This window comes from Chrysoperla carnea, chromosome 1 (assembly GCF_905475395.1).
Source record: "Chrysoperla carnea chromosome 1, inChrCarn1.1, whole genome shotgun sequence".
Classification (NCBI taxonomy): Eukaryota; Metazoa; Arthropoda; class Insecta; order Neuroptera; family Chrysopidae; genus Chrysoperla; species Chrysoperla carnea.
In genome coordinates this window covers 70,795,190-70,820,040 of record NC_058337.1, presented here as the reverse complement: position 1 = coordinate 70,820,040, position 24,851 = coordinate 70,795,190, and the positions used below count along the sequence as shown (strand labels likewise).

Genomic DNA, 24,851 nt, shown 5'->3' with positions numbered 1-24,851 from the left:
GCATCCTAAACTGTACTAAGATTTGGTCAAAAACAAAAAGATGTTATCTAAATTTAGTTAAATATTCAACCTATCTTGCCAAGAAATTTGTTATTTTGAGCTATCTTTCTTACAACAAATCAGTTTCAACAAGCTTCGTTAGTTACAATAATTTCACTTTTATCAAAAATATATTTTAAAACAAGATGGTTAAAACAAAAAAGCATATAATATATAAGAAATTTCAGAAGTTTGATAAACTTTTGGGCAAACTGTCATTGTTAATTAAGGTTTTATTACAAAAATCCAAGGTAGAGTTTTACGTTGTTTTTGGCATTTAAATATCTCCGACTTGTTCTCTTAAGCTCTTTAGCAGAATATAGGGATGAGTACCTAGTCATTCCTGACATATTGCCATTATATCTCCAACAGTATATAAATCATTTTCGCTTAGTAAAAACATCTGTGACAAGGCTATTTTAATGGATGTTTGGATGATGACATAGTTGTCAGATAAATTTTTCGTCTTCTTTATAAAAACAAATACGTGCTTTTCTGTAAATAAAATCAGACAATCCATGCCTTTTTGAACATATGTAACACGTACTAAGAGACGCCATCCAATATATACCATTTTACTCAGTTAATTACCCACCAAGACGATCTGATCGCAGTCGATATTTTGATATAGTGTTGTTCAGTAAGGTGTTACTACTTATATGGTGCTATACAACTTTTAATTTTCTGTAATTGTATACTTAATTTGACACTCCGGCTTAATAAAATCACTAAGTGTTATTAGAATGTGTTTTCATGTGAGAATTAAGGCTACTTTTTTGTATAAACGCCCGCTGACATACGGAACATTCATATGGACATTCACCTGTGTGGATTCGAACATGCCCCTTCAATGCATAAGCCGTTTTAAAACCTTTTTTACAAAACGTACATATATAAGGTCGTTGACCTGTGTGGATTAACTTATGATCACGTAAATGTTGCTTATTTCGAAATTTTTTCCCACAATCTGAACAATCAAATGGTTTCTCCCCCGTATGTGATCTCATATGTATTTCAAGAGCACAAAACGAGTGGCATTTTTTCCCACAGACGGAACATAATTTATAAGAACGTAAGCCCATATGTTTTTCACGTATATGTTGGCGCATTTTACTGGGTACCGTAAAACGACTATTACAAAGTGAACATTTATACGGCCGTTCGGAATCGCTGTGTGTTTCTCGTATATGTAAACGTAAGTGTATGACTAATTTTCCACAGATTGTGCAGACCTGTTTGAACTTTTCATGAATAGTTTGTACATGCCGTTTCAACGATGAAGCTAATTTAAACACCTGATCACATTGAGTACAAGGGTATTGAGTTAATATATTCGAATGAGTGGTTCGAAAATGACGATTATAAAATTTACGCTCTTTGTAAATCCGTTTACAAATCGGACATTGAAACACTTTTGTATCATTTTGAATTATTATTTCGGGATCCAAAATACTGTTTTTGTCCTCTATTAATTTTGTTTTATCAATCTCGATTACCGTATAGTTACCACTTTCATTACAAACGCATTTATGAGATTTTAAATGACGATTGACATATCTTCTCTCACTATAGGACTTATCACACCTTGGACACTGATAAATTACTTTACGTTTATCATCTTCATCACCATCAAAATAGTCATCCCATATTTCTATAGCAGGAACAGACTTACACGAACATTTTGTTTCGTCAAGTACAGTTACCATAAAGTTACTAGGTGCGTCGCAAAAACATTTATGTGATTTTAAATGTCGATTTACATATTTTTTCTCACTGTAGGTTTTATCGCATTTTGGACATTGGTAAATAACTCTACGTTTATTACTCATCTCATTATCATCAAGGTAATCTTCCCATATTTCTATAGGTGGGACATTTTTACATGAACAATTGTAGCCACGACCGTGTGTTTTAACATGTCGATTTAAATATTTTTTTTCGACATATGTTCGGGAACAGTATTCACATTTATAGATAGGCGCATCTCTTAGGTCAGTATAATTACCAAATGTATCTATGGATTCTTCTTCCCTACGTCCTTCATTCTTAATGTCATTCTTTATCGTAAATTCTTCTGCGGGTGTTTGATTTTTAATAATATTCTCTATCGCAGGTTCCTCTGCAGGTGTTTGATTCCTAACATCGTTCTCTAACGTGGAATTTGTTACTAATTTTAACAATATGGAAGTATTTTTTTCGCATGTTTCACGAAAATAACATGTATTAGTGATTTGGGTTATACATTCTTGGCAAATTAATTTTGGCATTTCATCAACGTCGCACTCCACCTGCAGAAGAAAATCAACATAATTACGCCTTAAAGATGAATATCACTCCAGTCTCTTTAATAAATAAATGATATAGTGATAATGAATGAGAATATTTTACTTATTCGCTTAAATTCAAATTTTCGCCATATCTTAGATAATGAAATAGATCATTATAATATTGGAACACATTTGACAAATTCGAATATAACCTCAGTAAATCGATATATTCGTTGTGTGCGTAGTCATGGTAGGGACAATAAAATCGATACCAGCGCTTACAGTGAAAAATTTTGGCCTTAAAGGGGGCTGTTATTACTAATTTGCAGTTCTTTACATGTTAATGTTATAGAAATGTCAAATTAAAATTATTGTAAAACACGAATTAATTAAACTAAATGCATTAAAAATTGTGAAAATAAGAAATCAAATTGCACAAATATTATTTTTCTAATGTAAATTATCATAATTATTTATTTAAATTTGTGAGACAATAATAATAAATTTTCAATGTATGTCTTAAATGCAATCCATACAATTATATATGCATCCATACAATTCTATAATTAAAGTAGTGTATCGTTACCATGGAAACGAAACTCACGCACGGAGCGAATAAGATGATGATAGTGCAGCAGCCACCAATACTTTCAACACTTTTTATACCATGTATATATGAAACATACATAGTATATTAAGTTTAGTCCCAAGTTTGTAACGCTTAAAAATATTGTGCTACGAAAAAAATTTTGGTGTAGGTGTTCATAGAATCACCTAATTAGTCCATTTCCAGTTGTCTGTCTGTCAACACGATAACTCAAAAACGAAAAGAGATATCAAGAGGAAATTTTTATAGCGTACTCAAGACGTAAAAAGTAAAGTCGAGTTCGTAAATGAGCAGTATAGGTCAATTGGGTCTTGGGTCCGTAGGACCCATCTTGTAAACCGTTAGAGATAGAACAAAAGTTTAAATGTAAAAATTTTCCTTATAAAAAAATAAACAACTTTTGTTTGAAAAATTTTTTTGTAAACATCACTGTTTACCCACGAAGGCACTAATTAGATGCAAATTTTATAGTATATATTAATATAATCTTTTTTTATTTACGTGACGTCAAAAAACAAACTGTTTATACATGGTATTTCAACAATTAACTCAGTCAATTGTTTGTTTTCACTTGTTAGTTTTATTTTATTTTTTTTTAATTGATAAAGCTAATGTAATTGAAAAATGTAGAATGTAGAATTTATAAATGAAATAAAATTCTGTCCAGGTTTATGTTAATAAGACATATACTCAGAAACAAATTTTGACATTATAAAAGGGAAAATTGTATGTGATTAGGACATACATATTCAGAAACAAATTTTGACATTATCTTAGGAAAAATGTTTATGTGATTAGGACATACATAATTATTCAGAAACAAATTTTAAAACATAAAAGTTTTAGTAGTTTTTTGTGGATCAAGTTTTAAGAATTTAAATGTTTTAAAACGCTTTTATATAAAAAAAATTTTGGAACAAAAACAAATTTTCTGTGTATACAAAAAATTCTACAAGTTCGAAAAAACATTACATAAAATGTTCGCTAGTGTTCAGTTTGAGCTATTTACCAATTACTACATTTTTTTCATTGTGGAATATCGTTAATCAACCGGTGCAGTAACTAATCAGACGACGCGCGAACGTCCTCAAAACGTGCGGTTTGATCGAATACACTTAAAAGTAAGCCGTAAACTGCATATGTTACCATATATATTAAAACCTCTCAATTTTAGAATTATTAAACTTATTAAAATTATTATTCCATGAACCATTGCTGCTTTTTTAAGATTTAATCTTCCTATGACTAACCTAGATTGGCGCCTGACTTTCCCAATAGCAATACATTGATGTACTTATTATATGTTTTATAAAAATAAAACCAATGAAAGTTTTTATACAGACGCCTCTCATCTTATGTGACGCTATCAAAATAGTAGAAAAATCATAATTTCAATGAATTTTCATATGAGTCCGTAACGAACTCGGTTGATTAAACGCTCGTTGGCAAATTTCACAAACATATGGACATTCTCCCGTATGAGTGCGTAAATGACATTTTAACATTGATGTAGTTTTAAAACCTTTATGACAGTATATACACACATGTGGTCGGACACCTGTGTGGTTCATTTCATGTACAATTTTATGACTATTCGACTTAAATTTCTTGCCGCATACATTACATTCAAATGGTTTTTCCCCTGTATGTGATAACATATGATACTTAAGTGCTTTGTTCGAAAATACTTGTTTACCACATAAATTACATAATTTTTTCACTGATTTTTTTTTACCACGATGTCGATATTCAATATGTTGATCCAGTGTACTTTTATATGGGAATTTCTTGTTACATTCTGTACATTCGTATGGTAATGCATTTGTATGATAAAACTTAATATGCTCTGTTAAATTTGTAACCATTTTGTTACACTCTGTACAAATATCACGTGGTTTTTTCCCATTATGTACTTCTTGTATATGACGTTTATATAATGTTTGTGACTCAAATATCATATGACACTCTGTACATGTTAATACAGTTTTATGATGTGATCTATGACGTTTTAAATACAGTTCGTTTGTATAAATTTTATCACATTCTGTGCAGGCGTAAACATTTTCTCTATCTTTGGTGACATTATGACGTAATTGATGCCGTTTTAAATATATATCTTTTTTAAAAGATTTACCACAATCTGCGCATTTAAGATGATTTTCTTCAGGTATGTCTTCTTCTAAATATTCAACGTTGGTATATTCATCATCGTTATGTTTTATATCAATTGACTCTTGCTCTACGATAAAAAATTCATCTGAATCATCAATTAATTTTTCTGTTGTTGATAAAATTTTTTGGAGAATTACTTCGTTCATTTCACATTGATTTTTAAATGAATAAATTTGTTTAATTTGCTCTACACATTCGTTGCATATTAATTTTGGCATTTCATCAAAATCAATTTCTTGGTCAGTTGAATTTACCTATTCAAAGATTTAAAAAAAGGTTGTCAGCAGATGTTTTGTTCTCCAAAGATAAATATCAAATAAAATTTTACAGTAAATCTATTAAAAAGTTTCTCATCATTTTGTATCTTTACCATTATATAGGATGTTTTTTTAACTTGACATATACGTGAAACTAGAAAAATAAGTTTAATCAAGGAAAATATTCAAAGAAAAAATTTAAGTTTCAAAGGCACGCATCTTACACAAGTATTATAAAGACGCAAACATATTTTGTTTGAAATGTTTTTTTGCAAACCGAATAGTTTAGACAGTAATAATTGATTACAAAAATCTAGCTTTTTGCGAGTTTCTTCATACGATTTAAACAAAAACGGTCTTTTTACAAAAACAAACCACTTTTATATGAAAAAATTTTTCGAAGAACTCCTAGATTTCATAGAAATAATTACACGAAATAACTATTTTGATACGAAAAATGATTTTTCAGTAAACCTGTACGGTTTGCGGAAAAATGTTTCGAACAAAAGATGTTACTTTTTTTTATCAAAAACAATTTTCTAATTTAAAGTGTTCATCTATGTATTACCATTTAAAGAGTAGAGTTTTTCATTGAGCCTGGAAACCTAAGTCAAGTTTAATGTTTGCGTAAGATGTGCGCCCATACACCCAACATTTTTAGCTTGAAGAATTTTTATCGATAAAATTATTTTTTTGAATTTCAAGCATATGTCACTTTAAAAAAACACCCTGTAAACAAGTGAAATTTACAAAATTAAAAAAACCATCGACCCTCTCCTCTGAGATTTTTTTAAAACATAGCTAAGAATACTGATGATTAAATTAGCTTTCAAATAAAAAAATAAAAAACGTAGATTCCGTATGACCCTAAGAGAGAGGGGAAAAATTTTGTTGTTGCAAAATTCACACACTTGGCCCTTATGTTATAGGGATCGAACCTATGTCAAGTTGTAAATTTTGAAGTGCTATTCAAGAAAAAAAATGATAGTCTGGAAAAATAAATTATTAATTATTTATAATAGTTTTTTATAGCCACGCTAATAATTTCCATTTTCAAATTATGAAATTTTAATTAATTTAAAAATACAAAAAACTCACTTCTGTCAGCAGTCCCCATGACTGATTATCATTTTTTAATTATTTGTAATCTTTTAGATAAAACTCGTGATTGCCTCAACTTGGGTCATTTTTCTATCAGGAAATCATTTTTTTCCTTGAATAACACTTTGAAGTCTACATTTTGACATAGGTTTGATCAAGTAAGTGTGTGAATTTTTAGATAAAAAAAACTCGTGATTACCTCGACTTGGGTCATTTTTTTCCTTGGATAATACTTGAAACTCTATAATTTGACTATGTTTGGTTACTATAACATATGAACCTAGTAAGTGTGTGAATTTTGCAACAAAAAGTTTCTCCCCCCTCTCTTGGGGCTATACGTAATTTGATAAAAATAGTTCAAACTCCTATGGATGATGGCCAGGAATGTGCATTTCTTACGAAATGCACATGCTATTTTTTCTCAAAAGGCGTCTAAATAGCGTTTTGACGCCAGAAACCCTAGCTGAAATTTTAAATATTTACCGGCCATGAAACAAATAACTGTAAGAGGGAGAAAGTTTACTTTCTTTTATTGTAGATGAATAGATCAAATTTCATACTCATGAAATTTGGAATGTATGGCTTTGAACTAAATACACAAACTACTATTTTAGTATCAATTAAAATTTAATTGCAATTATCGAGAAAAATAAAACAGTAATTATTTTCAAAATTAAACCATTTATTTTTACAAATGCTTATGTATAAATTTTTAATAAAATAAACATTTTTAAAAGATAGAAAAAAACATTAACAAGCTATAATAATAAATTCCTTTTTAAGATTGTATCGACAATTCGACGGTAGTAGTATATCGGAAAATCGGATTTTTTTAAATTTTATAAATTCTGAATAGCATGTCAAAATTGAACTCATTAAAACTATACCTTGAATGAAGTCTACCTATTGATCTGAATTAAAATAAATAGAAAGTTATTTAAGGATTATAAAAGATAGTAGAGAACTCTAGGATATGTCGAATTAAATTTTGATTCTTCCTCAACCTCCTAGATCAATTTTTTAGGTATGATATAAATACGTATTTCGACTACCAACTATGAATTTGCTAATTGTAATTACTTTTAAAAATAGTGTATTACTCGTTAATTTGTAATAATTTGTAAGAGTAATTACGATTAGCTAATTCATACTGATGATGACTACATGGTAGTCGAAATACATATTTGTATTCGCTCCGAGCGTGAATTTCGTTTCCATGACAACGATACACTACTTTAATTATAGAATTAATGGATGCATATATAATTGTGTGGATTGCATTGAAAACTTACATTTAAAATTTAATATTCTTGTTTCACAAATTTAAATAAATAATTACGATAATTAACATTTGAAAAATAATATTTGTACAATTTGATTTCTTATTTTCACAATTTTTAATGCATTAAGTTTAATTAATTAGTGTTTTTCAATCATTTTAATTTGACAGTTTCTATATCATTAACATGTAAATAATTGCAAATTAGTCATAACAGCCCACTTTATCTCCAAAATTTTTCACTTAAAGCGCTGGCATCGATTTTATTATCCCTACCATGACTACGCACACAACGAATAATATAAAATTGATGTAGGAAATTGGGGAAAAATCGAAATTTAATTAAATAGAATGTTTGTCAAAAGAAAAATAACGCGGCAGATAAATATTGATCGAACTATTCAGAGTTTAGTAAGCGAGACACTCAGTATATCTAGTAAAATTGATTCGATACAACCCTAACATTTAATGTACTTTCATATGAGTATTAAGTGTAACTTTTTGTCGAAATGCTTTATTACATATTTTACATACAAACGGTTTTTCCCCTGTATGTATTCTAATATGTCCCATCAAAACATTTTTCGTACGAAATGCTTTCTCACAGAATGTGCACGGATATGGTCTTTCATCCGTATGTTGACGTTCATGTCGTTTTAGAATAGCTTGTGATCGAAAATTAGCATTACAGTGTGTACAGTAAAATGGTTTTTCATTCGAATGATGTAACATATGATATTTGTAACCTTTCTCTGACTGTAGCACTTTTCCACAAAGAGTACACAATTTATGAATCCTTGATAATATTTTTCCCTTATGTTTCTTTAAAATATGTGCTTCTAGAACACTTTTATATGGAAATCGAGCTTTACAATCTTCAGATTCAGTACAATGAAATTTTAAATTTTCATCATTATGTTTCATTTTCATATGAGCATATAAGTGATAAAATGATCGGCCACATAAACTGCATGCTTCTTTTTGACGTGAACTATGGGCATAAATTTTATGCTTTTTCATAGATCCAATTGATTTAAAATCTGCGTTACATATGTCACAAGTGTATTTAACATTTTTAAAATGAGCGCTTCGATGTGATCGATAATTACCTGCATGCGATATATACTTTCCGCAAATATCGCATTCTGTATGATTTTCTAATTCTTCTTCAGGGTAAGTAGTAGTCGGTTTGCCATCAGATGATTCTTTTTTTATTTTTATTTTTTTACGTCGTTTACGTAAATATTTTGGTTTTACATCTTCAGTTTCCTTTTTTAATTCATCAGGTTCACTTTTATAAACACATTTAAATGGTATATCAGTATTATCGTATTGAAAATTATCATCCTCATCAATTATCAGCAATGATTGTAGTATTTGATCGTTTGCCTCACATTGCACTTTGAACTGATAACATGAATTTAAATTATCTGCGCAACTCGAACATATCAATTTAGGAAGATCGTCTTCTTGGTCAACCTGCGTTTAAAGAATAATATTTTGCAGTTAAACTTGTATTCTTTTATTTGATTTTTTTGGGAGGTTCGAGACTTTTAAAGGGCAGCAAGTCCATTAAATTTACTAACTGAATTTAGAGCCGAAATGTTAAAAATTAGAAACTGGAGGTTCTAAACTTTTTTTAACAACCCCATATAACAATGATTTTTAGGCTTTTTTTTATAATACTTAAATACGATTATTTTTCAATAAATAAGATAATTTTAAACTTATTTAATGAATTTCAAAATTAATCCATTCGTATAAAAATTGCGAATTTATACGAATATTACTATATTTTTAGTTTCAAAGAAAAGTGAATGATCCAACATTAATATAAAAACAGCTTCTAATATACGCCAATTTCTTTAAAATAATCGAGAACACTTTATATATTTCTTCATATTCGTTGGTTTTCTGAGCCCACTCTAAAAATTACTTTGTACCCAAAATTTTCAATTTTTAATTGTTTTAAAAATTATTGTTAATAATTCAATTGCTTGCTCTCTATTAGTGTTATCAATTGTTCTTCATTAGAGAAGGCAGTCGTTTTTAGTAATTATTCGATAAATCTCAGTATTCAATTAATTCTGAGCCAATTTCTGTTATAATACGTATTTGTTTTTAACGAAACGCCCGTTAATACTCAATACGGTGCACTGAAATGCTAATATTACGTTCGACAGATCTAGCGAGCATTAGTGGCATTGTTTAATTTAAACTGAAAACAACATAACGTAGTGGAATTTCGTTAATTATTTATTTTGCATTTATCTATGTTTGTTCTCTTTTTTAATTGTGAAAAAGTTTAAATTATTTATCCACTCCTTTTCATCATTGTAAACAAGTTGATGGCCCAGTTGATGGTACAACATTTTATGCTTCCTAGCTCATTTCACAGCAATTCATTTGTAGTCAAATCATTTTTTGTCAGAGATTCACTTGTTAACTATTGTAGAGAAGTGTGCTCTTTTCTGTGTGCTTCTGTATTAATTTAAATTAACGGTTTCCGAATCACAAATAATTTTAATGACTTTTCACAGTTTTAAATGTTATTACATAAATTTCGCTTTAATTTCCTTTTTATTGAAATAAAATATAATCCTTTCTGTATAACTATTAACGATGCATTTCATCCGACAATTATATAATGTAAATTATTACTTATTCATTTCAATGACTTTTCATGTGCGCCTTTAATTGCTGTTTCTGTGTAAATGCTTTCTCACACACGAGACACTTATACGGTTTATCTCCTGTATGTATTCGAATATGTATTAACATAACTTCACGAGTTCGAAATGTTTTACTACAATATGAACAAACAAATGGCCTTTCATTTGTATGCAATCTTTCATGTTTCTTTAAATATTCACCAGTTTTAAATTTTTTATTACAATACGTACACTGATACAAACGTATATCCGAATGTGAACGAATGTGTCGATCTAATCCGATTTGTGAATGTAACACTTTTCCACAAAGTGTACACAGTTTATCCACCCGACCAAATTTAATTCCTTTATGTTTCGATAATATATGTTTATTCAAGATATTTTTCAATGAAAATCTTTCTGGACACTCAGTACATGAATACTTTAAATCTGTACTATGCTTTAATTTGACATGACTTGATAAATAATTGTAATATTTGTTACAGATTTTACATAGCTCCTTCTTTAGTTCATGTTTCTTTTTTGTATGCCGTTGTAAAGATTCTTTATGTTTAAATTGTTGGTCGCATTGAGCACATTTGAATAAGCTTACAATATTATTATGTCGCATACGTGTATGTCGTATTAAATTATACTTTGAAGCGAACGTTCTGTCACAGTCTGTGCATTGATATTTTGAAGTTTTATTATTTAATACTATTTCTTGTTTAATTTCAGGTGGTTCTACCACATTGTCTGATTCATCTGATGATGCTAAATTATCACTGTAATCATGAAATTCATTTTTAACAAAAATGGTGGCTGGATCGACTGATATTTCTTGTTTAATAACATCTTCATCGTTTGTTAAAATTTGATTTAATTTTTCTTCGTTTGTTAGACAATTATTTTTGAATTCATAACAATGTTGAACATGCTTTACACATTCGATACATATTAATTTAGGTAAATCGTCGTCAGTATCAACCTGCGTATAAAAGAAAAAACTCATGTCTTTAAATTCGATTATTGTTCTATTTGATTAAATTTTATAAAAGTTCATTAAGTAAGCCAAAGTTACAAAATTTTACGTCGAATAACTGATAAGATATACTTTAACACTAAATCATATCCCCATTTGCAAATCAATTTTCAAAAAAAAATTTTTTTAATAAAAAATAATAATTATCAGTTATGAATCTGAGTTGATTTTTGAATGACGATAAATCAAATATACAATCATGGCCATTGCCCAACGAGTCAGGAAATGTTTGAATGCAACCACTTTTATTTGAAACATATATCTTAAAACAAACTGAATACCTATTATATATCGAGAAAATCGTATTTTGGTTGTGAATATACCGAGATCATTTAAATCCCTTTATGGGATTAGCTCCACAAGAAAGCAATGTTTAAATGTTATGATTCAAGCGGAGGCATCGACTGCTGATATTGAATTTATACTTGACCTTCAAAGTCGTTTAAAAGCTAAATCATATTCATAGCCTATAAAAGATAGAATAATACTATCAGAAGGTTGTTCTTTAAAAATAATCTGTTGCAATAACTGTTAGCAGACTGAGAACACTTTCAATTGAAAAATTGTTTCTAATAAAACTAATAATGTATGGTGATAATATTTTTGTTGTCGAAAATGTTAAAAAAGTCTTTATTCGTTAGGTCAGATATCTCCAAACTTGTTTGTCTCGTGGATCATTTACCATGTTTATCGGTTTTGTATGGAACCCATGGCTAGCTAATATTTCATGTTTGAAAATTCATTGACTTTAAAATTTGTTGTTTGTAAACCAAAATATAATTAAGTACTTAAATGAGATCACCTCTCAACCCGTTTACTTTCCAAGACTCCCAATTTTTTTTTTTTTTTTTGCTCACATGGACCCCTTGTATAGGTTTTCGTTGACAACTGGAAGGTCCATATGGCAACTGTTGTTTCTTTGGACAAAGTCATAAATTATAATGGGATGCTAAATTCAGATTGCTGAATTGCATCGAAAAATTTGAGTTCAAATAAAAATTTGATCACTCTAAACATGACTGTAAATATGTAAGGCAATTCGAAACATCAACATAATTTACATAAAAAAGATATTTATTTCTTGAAAAATAAATGAGATTACAATTATTTATATGTATAAAAAAAATTAGAATCGTACATTTTATATCACTTTTTGTAAAAATACAATTTTAATAAATATTTTTGATAATACTAATTTACTGAATTCGTAAAATAATATTAAAACAAATTCATGTAAAGGTTGAACTTGAGCAAATCGAACGATTTGACATTTTTATGACTTTTTCATTTTGAAATCACTATTCACTTTTTTTTTCAAACTAAATGATTTATAACCAATGTGATAAAATGAATAACAAAATATATTGTATCGTAGTCCAACTTATTACTATCAGTCCGAAAAAATAAACTCTGCACTTGCGCTTACGACATCGTGAAAAGGCCCAAAACGAACTGTCAGGTTACTAAATAAAAAAGATTTATTTTGTATAAAATAAAATGCAACTACACGATCTTCGGCAATGTTTCTTAATTTCCGAGAGAAAGTATCTTAAAATCATTTCCGAGTTTCTTATCAAGTATAATTACATACTGCCCTTTAACAAAATTAACATATTTAGTCCTTATGAGGAACTTTTTTATAAATTATAATAAATTTCAACATCTGAACTTTTGAATTAAATTGAATTCAAAATAGATGTCCATCAGATTGCCTCCTTACCTCCCGCCACTGTACTGATCTAATTAAAACCTTTTTATGATAATAACTGTTAATTTTGAAAGAATTTTTTTACTAACAAACAAAATTTCTTAAGGCATACACTCTTCGTTATAAATGAGTTTATCTAAAAATAAAATTAATCTTAAACCTAAAAGGCAATAGTCTTCCCAAGACCATCGTGGTAAAAAAAATTTCGATTAGATATTTTTAATAATTTTGAAAGAACAGATCATTTTTTTACTATTAAATTTTTTTCCTTAATGTATTTTTAAATGTGTTTTCATTGCTATCCGTTGTGCAAACCCTCGATTACATATAGGACATATAAAGGGCTTTTCTCCCGTATGTGTCCTTATATGTCCTTTTAACGTACTATTATCTCGAAATGCTCTATCACAATACGTACATGGATAAGGTCTTTCATCCGTATGAGACCTTTCATGTATTTTTAAATAATTATGTGATCTAAATTTCTTTATACAAAAGCTACATTGAAATGGTTTTTCCCCTTTATGTGACAACATGTGATATCCATAAGCCTTCCGAGAATGTAAGAAATTTCCGCAATATGTACACAATAAACGTTCTTTTTTCATATGTTGCTTATCCGTATCATGCTTAACTCGTATATGCTCAGTTAAATTTGATTTATACAAAAATTTTTCCTCGCATAATCGACATTTGTATTTATGTTCGCCGTTATGTTTTCGACGCAAGTGCAGTTTCATACACATTACGGTTCGTTGGCATATTGAACATGTTTCTTTTTTACGTATTTTTGTGTGCATATTTTCGATATGTCGTTTTAGGACATATTGATCTACAAATTTCTTGTTACAGTATGTACAAGAATCTGAAATATCTTTTTTACATCTTAATTTCTTTACTTTAACTATATTCTCTGTTTCACTTTCTTCATCTTCTTCTGAGGTTAACGGTAATGATTTATGCTCGTCGATGTCGTCATCTTCCTTGACGGAAAGACCTGGTGATCCTACTTTATCAATTTCTTCGCATTTAATAATTAATTTCTTGACATCGTCATCAGGTTTGGGTGAAGATGTACTTGTTAAACATTTTGTTAGATTTTCTTCATTTATTTCGCATTGAGTTTTAAATGCATAACATTCACATATTTTACCAAAACAATCGGAGCATACTAATTTAGGAAGGGCATCATCTGAGTCAACCTAAGACAAAATCAATTTAATATCAATTTATTTGATCAATCATTCACAAAAAATAATATTATTTAAAATTAAAAGCAAAATTAATTTTTTATTGCGCGAAAAGCTTACAAGTTCTTTGTGGGGAATTTAGTTTATGAGCTCGTTTGTTTCAAATATGCAATAATGTTTTTGTGAATGATTGGTCCCCCATTTGCATTCAACTTTGTCGATTTTAAAATTGATTTTAATTGATTCTATCTTTTTGTTTAATAAAAATCAAATCATTTTGAATAAAGGTTTACTATTTCAGTTTATTTTTTTACCCTGCATCGTATATATGAAATTTAGCAGGGTATATTAAATTTAGTCTAGTTTAAAATGCTTAGAAACATTGATGGTAGTAACCAAATATAAATACAATTAATTGTACATAAAAACACCTGATTAATCAATACGTCTTCTGTCCGTAGATGATTTCTCCGCTCTCTTTTTACAGCGTGTTTTAGACTTAAAAATGTGTAATTATAGCTTAAAATTGTCAAATTTCTATTTTTCGATTACTCTGTAAGAAAGGGTTAAACCGTAGGAGATATATACAAAAAAATTTTTTTGTTTTGAAAACAACCTTTGTACGTAGGATAATTCCTCTTTTTATAGCGTGTTGTAGACCTAAAAATTACTCAAGTTAATGAACGGGCAAAATCTGAGTTATGACAGGTCGCAGAGAATCATAACGCATCTTTTAATCCGTAAGAGAGAGAAAAAAGTTTATATACAAAAAATGTTTGTTTTTAAAAAACAATTTTTTCGTAAGCTATTTAGATCTGCCACAATTTCAGCAAAAATAGATTAATACATTTACATGTTGTAATTTAATAATCTTAATAATTATGAACAGTTCGAACCTTAACACTAAAGCATACGTAGAGTATTTGGACAATCAACTCAGTTAGTAATCTACTTTTTTATGTGATCAAATTTATACATTTAAATTTAATATTTTATTTTATAATCGTCACACTTGGCGGATTGATTGAATACGCTTTCAGCCACCGGTTCCGGTTCCGACTAGCAATGCCTAATTCAAACTCGTTCTCATAACTGGTGAGAGATAAGAGAGGAGCACTTCAAGTTAAAAAATGATTCTTTGTAAAATTAAAATATCTAAGTTTTCCAATAAAAGTTTTTGGTTATTTTTTAAGAAACAACTTTCTAATTTTCGATCGGAGTTGATAATATGTTCAATCGATCCTACATGATCGGTGTATTAATTAAAAATTTCAAGTTCTACTTTTAACGGACGATTTTGGATTTTACGAGTGCTTTTAGACCCTGGTAGACGCAGAAAGCCAATTGAAAACATTAGATGTATTAGCAGAAATGAATTGAACAACATCTTCCGTTTAATACTTTCATATTAAATCATTAGCGAAAATAAGTAACAGAGATTAAAATTTTTCCCTAATGAATTTTCATATGTGTATTTAAAGCAAATTTTTGTGTAAAGGCACGTTGACAAATTTTACAAACAAACGGTCTCTCACCCGTGTGTATACGTGTATGGCTTAACAAAACATTTTTCGAACGAAACCGTTTAACACAATACATACACGAATACGGCCGTTCATCGGTATGTTGTCGTTCGTGGCACGTCCTAGACCCACTTGAACAAAATGTTTTATCACAATACCGACATTTAAATGGTTTATCATTAACATGCGTGCGCATATGATATTTATATCCACTATTAGTTTTAAAATCTTTCCCACATAATGTACACAAAACATTTTCTTCTTTACGTTTAGCAGTACGTTGATGAAATGTTTGTACATGTTGTTTTAATGTTGCATTAAATGCAAATGTTCGATCACATTGCAAACATTGAAATTTATGTTTGGTATGATTAAATTTTATATGGTTTTTTAAATTACTAACAGTTTTCTCACATGAAGGACATTTTTCTCGTAACTTTTTAGTACCGTGTATTTGTTGAACGTGAGTTTTTAATGTAGACGAATGTAAAAATGTTTGATCACATCGTAAACATTGAAATGTTTTACGATTTTCGTCATGCGTTTCCATGTGGCGTTTTAATGATGTTAATATCGATTTATTACATATTTTACACGTTTTTGATTGACGATTTGTGTCATGTATACTTTGCAAATGTTTTTTTAAAGATGAAACATGTAAAAATGTTGAGCTGCATACAGTACATTCAAATGCTTTACGCTTTTTATCATGTATTTTAGAATGCCTTTGTAATGTTTTCTTTTCTTTAAATGTTTTACTACATTGTAGACAATTCCACATAACTTCTGTCTCCTTAACGTTACTTGAAATGGTGTCTATGATCATGTTATCAAGCGATTCTGATGAAGATGATTCGTAAAATTTATCATCTGATGTTATTATTATTTCATCAGTCGATAATATATTGATTAAAATTTCTTCGTTTTGCGCACATTTCTCAATAAATTCGAAGCATTTATGTACAGTTGAGAAGCATTCGATGCATATTAGTTGGGGTAAGGTTTTATCACCAGTCTCCACCTGCGTTCAATCAATAATTATTTAATTTTTTTAAATAAAAATTACCCGGCTACGATTACAATTACTAATTTAAAGAATTATGGGAATACATTATCTCTGAGAAAGCCGTCAAATGAATAAAATAAAAACTTTGTAGTATTTTACTTATTTTATTAGTATTTGATCAATATCTATTTTACATGTCATAGTGGAGCTCTCAATGGCAATATTAGACAAACTTGACATACCGAGTACAGAGTTTGATCTTTTTTTTATTTAATACAAAATCGACCTTGCTGGTTCATTTCATTCAGGTTTAATGAAATTTGTTTTGTATAAATACCAAATTCTATTGAGATTATAGTGAGTGGTTGCCTTCAATTTCGTTGGACAATTTCTAATTTATTAATTTGATGAGCCAAAAAAAATTTTCTTTCACTTTCTGATATTTTTATCATTAAACACAACTTAAAACAAGTGAAAACAAACAATTGACTGAGTTAAATAACAAAAGATATTCACTTTTAAATAGACACACACACAACTGATATTCCTATACTAATACATACTATAAAATTTGCACCTAATTAACGCCCTCGTGGGTAAACAGTGATGTTTACAAAAAAATGTTTCAAACAAAAGTTTTTTATTTTTTTATAAGGAACATTTTTTACATTTAAACTTTTGTTCTATCTCTAACGGTTAACAAGATGGGTCCTACGGACCCAAGACCCAATTGACCTATGATGCTCATTTACGAACTTGACCTCACTTTTTACGTCCTGAGTACGCTGTAAAAATTTCAGTTCGATATCTTTTTTCATTTTTGAGTTATCGTGTCCACAGACGGACGGACGGACAGCCAGAAATGGATTAATTAAGTGATTCTATGAACATCTATACCAAAATTTTTTTCGTAGCATCAATATTTTTAAGCGTTACAAACTTGGGACGAAACTTAATATACTATGTATATTTCATATATACATGGTATAGTGATTAATTAATAAATTGTTTACAAGTTTAGGGATGACAGATAATTTAAAAAAGTGTCTGTTCAATAAATACCATTTAACAAGTACAAATTAATACAAGTACATTAATATACAAACATTACATGGGTGTAATTCATACTTTTTTACTCGATTTGGAATGATAGGCGATTTTTAAAAAAATGCCAAAAATAGCAATTTGTAAAAATATGAAAAAAATTTGATATATTTTATTATTTTACAATATTGATTTTTAACAAATGATTTAATATTGATTTTTAACATTATTATAAATATTATCAAAAGATAATAAATGAGATCTCTAGGATATTTCGAAAAAACTTCGATTTTTGCCCCAATTTCCTAGATCAATTTTTGTATTATATAAATACGTATTTCGACTACCAAGTAGCCATTATCAGTATGAATTAGCTAATCGTAATTGCTCTTAGAGTATATGTTACTCGTCGTTAATTTGGTGGCAGACTGCATCAGGCCGTTACCAAATTAGCAACGAGTAACATACACAATAAGAGTAATTACGATTAGCTAATTCATACCGATGATGACTACTTAGTAGTCGAAATACGGATTTATATAATACAAAAATTAATCTAGGAAATTGGGACAGACTTCGAAATTTGAGTCCATTATTTTTGATTTTTTTTGTTTCATTGATAAAATTTATATTTTTTTGAAAATTGTATATAAAAGAAATTTAGAGTATCTGTAGTCTTACCTAAAAAGATTTTTCGTACTTTGATCAATTAGTCAATTTAATAAAATTTTCACACTTTGATCAATTAATAAAACTTTGATGTGCAGTAGCATGGGAACGAATGATCCGAAAAATGGGTGTTTAGTGCAGAATTTGTTGTTCTAACACTATTATAATGACCAATTTTCGATATTGTGAGTCCTTTAGAAGATATAACCGTAAAATTCCAAGTACATTTTCACTACCTTCCACTTTAGCACAACCCCACCGAGAGAGGAAACCTAGGATAGTTATGCTAGGCTACAAATAAATTCGTTAAAACAATAAAAACTTTTGAAGCAATTATTTCCGATTCGTCTAATTTTGATGTTTTACGCTAATGGCTTAACAATAAACTTTCATTTTATGTGGGAGTGGTCCGAAGGAACACTCACATACCCACTGTATAACCGTCTTTCAGACTAACGATGGCTGTTTTAAAATTCTGCAATTCTGCGTAATAGGTATTTCAGTTCTATCAAATTGAATAATTAAACATCAAAAGTATTGTTATAACTCTTAAACAATCAAATTTAAATTTAGTTCAAATTAAAAAGTCCCATGATTGGTAACTATATTTTAATGTGGAACCTTAAAAATGGTTTTGGATATTTTTAAGGACTTCGACAGGCAATATTGTATATTTCAACTGTCTTTACGTAATCATAAATTCTTGTTAGTAACATACATACATAAAACATAAGAAAAGACTCATTTCAAAACGTGTCGCCCATTTTACAATCTATAAATGTGCTAGATTTAGCATACGAATTCAGAAAATTGTAGAAAAACTTTTCATTTGATCTGCTCCGAATCAGAGATCGTGAATAAATATTTTCGACTTAACGAAATTGAACAATTTATATTAAAGAAAATTATTAATTGGACCTAGTCAGATATATTTAACCCTTTACTATGAATGAATTTTCATATGTGTTTTAAGCACCCCACTTTGAGTAAATGCTTTATTACATATTTGACACACATAAGGTCGTTCCCCCGTATGAGTACGCATATGTTTTTTCAACACATTGCTTGTAACAAAACATTTATTACATACAACGCATGCGTATGGTTTTTCACCAGTATGTGTACGTTTATGCACTTTTAAATGTTCCGCTGAATTAAAACGTTTTGAACAAATGTCACACATAAATGGATGTTCACCCGCATGAACACGCATATGATACACCAATGCTGTACTGGAATACACAGTTTTACCGCAGAGTGTGCAAAGTCGTTCAATTTTTTTACGTTTCTCTCCACGATGATGAAATCGTATATGACGTTCTAATACACAATTTAATGGAAAACTTTCATCGCATTCTTCGCATTTGAATGGTTTATGTTCCGCGTGATTCATTTTCATATGAAATTTCACATTGATCACAGCTTTGCTACAAATTGGACAATTTGTTTTCTGTTTGATAATATTTTTCGTTGTGTGCCGTTTTAAATGTTTTTTTAAATAATCTTTCCGGCTAAACGTTTTTCCACACTGTTTACAGTTAAAATTGATATCAGTTTCATTAAAATAATCATGATCTTGAATTTCTTCGGGTTGACAACTTTCTGGTGATGTTTTTGTTAACATCTGCTTTAGTATTGGACTAGCTGGTGCTGAATCGAAATAATCGATATCGTTTAAACCACTCTTTAAATTTTCAAGTAATTGTTGATTTGCTTCACACTGTTCCTTGAATATGTAACATCTGTACACTTGGTCTGCACATTCCGTACATATTAACTTGGGATACAGTTCATCTTCAGGGTGCACCTGTTTGTACAGAAACCAAACGTACAGATGTATCCATAGTTTTTTCACATCAAAAAACGCGAATAATTTTCGTATCGATTTTACAAGAGATGATAAGGATAAGATGTATATAAAGTTTCGTTCAAGTTTAACTTTCGAAAAAATTTACTTATTTTACTCATTTTTCTTCAACGAAGAGGTTTGTGGAAGAAATGACTTAATTTGTAAGACCATGAATTTGACCTTTGGTAGCAAATGACGTTTAAAATTAAACTCATGTTCAAAACTGATGAGAGGTAGGAGAACTCTTGTTGAAAATATTTTTTTTAATTGATCAGGTTCAGTAGAAATCAAAAGTATAAAAACAAATATAAACTTTTGCATTTGATTCTCGTCTAATTTATTAGGTTTACGTAAAAGTCTTACACACGTTTTTGGTTATTTTATAAAGAATAATTATATAAAATTTTCCTCTATTTCTTATCAGCTCTGAGCAAGAGTTGTTTTTTAAACCATCTTGTAGGTTAATATCAAATTAAAGCTCTCTATAAGTTAACCGCCTTTGAGTAGAACTTTTAATTACGGGTAATTTTTTCCAATAACCCTTCGTTGTAGAAATGTTCAGTTGTAATACAGATAATAAGCCGGAAAAAGTGTCCATAGTGGAAAAGTTGGCAAACAACACCGATTTTAATGAAACTTTTTTTAACGTGTTTATAGGACCCCGAGGAACATTGAACTTTGCCTAGCCAAAGAGAGGCATAAGGCCCCAGCGGGGGCATATGTATGACGAATTCTGTTACTTATTACAAATATTGTGCCATTTTTTGCCAAAAATTTCACTTTTTTGGAGAACAAAATCGGCACAAAAAAACACACCATATTTTTTGTCACAAACAAATATTAAATAATGCATTGGAAATAATAAATTTTCATTTACACAACTATATCAAGTATTAGTAGTTTCCAGAGGATATGTTCAGAAAAAATATTTAATTTTTAGTTACTGGCAAAAATGGCGCTATTATTTGAAGGCGTGACACAATCTTGACACACCGCATGACACAATCTTACATCGGATACGTAATTAGCGAATACTTAAATACTTAGTTCGCCGCTTTTGTGCTACAAAAGTAAAATTTTTGACAAAAAATTGCACGATTTTTGGAAGGCGGGGCAGAATCTGTGAAATTCGACATCGGATTCGTATTCTGCGACCAAAGACACCTGATAGATGACAATTTTAACACAAAAAAAGCATTTCAAAAAAATTTCGAAAACATACCTCCCGATGGGGCTCTATGCTCTTTTCGAAATAGGTTAAGTTGGCTAAATGTTTCTTAGGGTCCTATAGACACATTACAAAAAGTTCCATTAAAATCAATGCTGTTTCCCTACTTTTCAGATGCACCCTAGCTTGTTAACTGTACCACTGGATTCCTTAAAATGGGACAATTAGTATTTAGGGTATTCCATACCTCTTATATCACATAATCTATTAAAAAACTGAAGAAATATCTTATTTTAAAATCGAATGGTGACTTTTTCAATTCTGATTCCGGTGGACGATTTAGACCGAAATTTTATTAAGGCGAGCGCAGTATTTTTTATTGCATATTCTAATTATAAACGAAAAAATACGTAAAATTTTTATTATGAGCATATTTTTCAATAACTGAACACATTCGGCAGAATTTTATGCAAAATTCCACATGTAATTAAGATCTGGTATTTAGAATAGATATTTTTCCTAGCATTTTCTGATAATAGTAAGAGCTAGAGAAAAACTTTAATACGTTACAAAGTTTATTTTTATTGTGAAAATTAATTAGTTTTTGCAAAAAACGAATAAATAAATAATTAGATACAATTTTGTATTTAATTGGTTCTGAATCTATTCAGTTTTGGAAAAAATGTGTGATAAAAGTTTCATATTGTTTGGATTTAATTGAAATCCGTAAAAGTAAATACCATGTACTATTAAAAGAACTTGACTTCTAAATTGAAGTCTTTCTGGTCAGAATCACAGCATATCTGGATAAGGAAATATTAATTTAGGATTTTTCTAGACATGTTCGGTGATTCAGATATATATAAACAAACGTCCATTCAATGAATATTTTTTGTTTTAGAAGAAACGTCCATTAGATGAATATTTTTTTTTGCTTTCTTTGTTCAAACAACCTTACAATTTCTGTATTTTCTTGTTCATTTCAAAGAATTTTTCGGTAATTCTTAGAGTAGATGTTGTAAATACTTTTGATTAAATGTATTGAAACATACTCAACAAATATGTAAAGCCAAATATTATGAAAATCAAATTCCTTGCATTTTTGAGCACAATTCACTATTTACAAAAATTACAGTTAAAAACCGACACTAATCATATGGACCGCGTGATTTTTACAGATAAATTGGGGTGACAATATACAGTCTCTTTCCTTTTAAATACTCAAAATAGAGATAATTCTTTCACATAATGCTCTTGGGGTTAAAAAAATTACCCATGTTCGAAGCTGAGAAATTTCTTTCGAATTTTAAAACTTATAGTAAAAAAAATTTAATAAAAAAGCAAAATTAAATTTTGTTCGAAACACCTGTAACACCTACGACCGCATACAATTTTGCATTATGAACTATCTCTATTTTAAGTATTGAAAAAGGCAGATCTGTATTCTGCCATTTCATTTTTTGTTAAAATAGCCCGATTCAGTATGCCAAAACCCGCTACGATAAAAACGATAGTCAACAAATTTTAAAACCCATCTAATTACGAAACAACTCTAAGGAAATATAAAAATAGCCCCCGTTCCTTAAGAAAAGGGGATTTCTTACGATGAAACATCCAAAATTTCTATCGATTAATTTTTCATACTTTATTATTATTAAATTAATATTTCCTGATATCTAAGGCCTTCGAGTTATGTAAATTGTATTATTTTAATATATAAGTCTTGATAATCTTTGGTCTTTATCTTAATAAATACGATTTCATTTCTATTTAATTCATAATGAAAATAAATTAACACTTAAAACATTTTCGCTAATTTTTGCAAGGGTCATTTCGCACAATTTATTTTTGTAAACATTTTAAACGATTTTTTTAAATGAAAAATGATTTTTTTCAAAAATAAATAATTACACAACAAATAAATTTACGAAGAAAAATATGTTAGAAATACTTACTGCCCTTCTTAATTTCTTATCTTTTTTAATTTACTTATACTATTTTTCAGGTTTAAGCAGGGCATCAACAATATAGTTGTAGAGCATCAATATAATTATTTCTTTATTTTAAACTTACGAATTTTAGAATTCTTAGAGCTCGTATAATTATTGAAAATATAAAATTTTTTACAAAATATTTAAATGTTTTATGATCCTTTCTTTGAATATTATTTAGTGGGTGTTATTTGTTAAACGTTTTAGAGAGTTTTCAAATTTAGAGTATGACTTTTGACGTTGTAAATTATAGTTTACTACGAAATCCAAGATTTTATAAAACCTATAAAACTCAAATGTCAATCGCAGATTTGTATTTCGTAACTATCATTTTGGTCAAGAGAAGCTTTTGTTTATAGCGGTTCTGTGAAAGAATTTTTCACTCATAATCACAGCAATACAGATCTATCTTTTACATTGACTTGAGAGCGGAGGAAGAGCGCTTTTTACTTGACCAAGTCTATAGTATTGAACTTGGTAGAACTATACAGTATTGAATACTGTTCCTAAAAAAATAAGGATCCTGCGATTTATTGTGATGGCATATTGCGTTTAGCTAAAATGGGACCTAAGTTTTACGATAAACGCTAAGCACACGCTGGATACGTGATTGAGCAGAATATCCTTTTTAAATACAAATAACAATTTAGAAAATGTAGTGTAAACAATTATAATTTTCAAAATTTATTCAACAATTTCACTTGATGCTCTACTTAACCAGGATACTACAATAAGACCTAATTTGTGAACTTTGTTAATTCTTTCATACATTTCAAGCATTTGTTTCTAACATATAAAAGCGCTCATAGCCGATGGAAATCATTTGAAAAATAATTTTACGGATTAGAGATATAGAAGCTACATACTTTGTACATATTTGTAAAAATTGATGAAGAAATGTACAAATGACTAACAAAATCGTTAAAAAAAAATAAAAATTCCATTTACCTTAATATTTGTGAACGACAGCAACATTTTCGGTATATCTGATTTATAAATGGGTTCCATATTGTCTTTTTGTAATAAACATGTTCGACATATCTTACTAAAATCTGAACGTTTTAATTCTGCCATTGCAGACATTTGCTTATTGTTTTTATTATTTATTTACTAATACTGTTACTTAATAATTCACTTAATTGTAACAAAAATATAAACAAATTAATTTTTTTATTAAATTTCAATACTTCTTTCTAAACACCACAAAAATGTCGGTGTTTTTTATTTATGTAAAAAATTTTGTTTGTAAATTTAGGGATTTTTGTTTACCAACTACAAAGAATAAATA

General features: G+C 28.9%; 1 protein-coding gene across 3 annotated transcripts; it reads right to left on the bottom strand.

Moving 5' to 3' along the window:
* Positions 1-89: 89 nt before the first annotated feature.
* Positions 90-24,751, bottom strand: LOC123290697 (zinc finger protein 260-like). Of its 3 annotated transcripts, none has more exons than XM_044870963.1 (2): positions 24,512-24,751; positions 90-2,327 (listed from the first exon to the last, which is right to left on the bottom strand). In XM_044870963.1, exons 1-2 carry the CDS (start codon positions 24,644-24,646, stop codon positions 768-770), a joined length of 1,695 nt encoding a protein of 564 aa, XP_044726898.1. In that variant the 5' UTR covers positions 24,647-24,751; the 3' UTR covers positions 90-767. The 3 variants fall into 3 exon arrangements, with proteins under 3 accessions (XP_044726898.1, XP_044726899.1, XP_044726900.1); XM_044870964.1 differs by lacking the exon at positions 90-2,327 and adding an exon at positions 8,046-9,201; XM_044870965.1 differs by lacking the exon at positions 90-2,327 and adding an exon at positions 13,096-14,325.
* Positions 24,752-24,851: the final 100 nt, after the last annotated feature.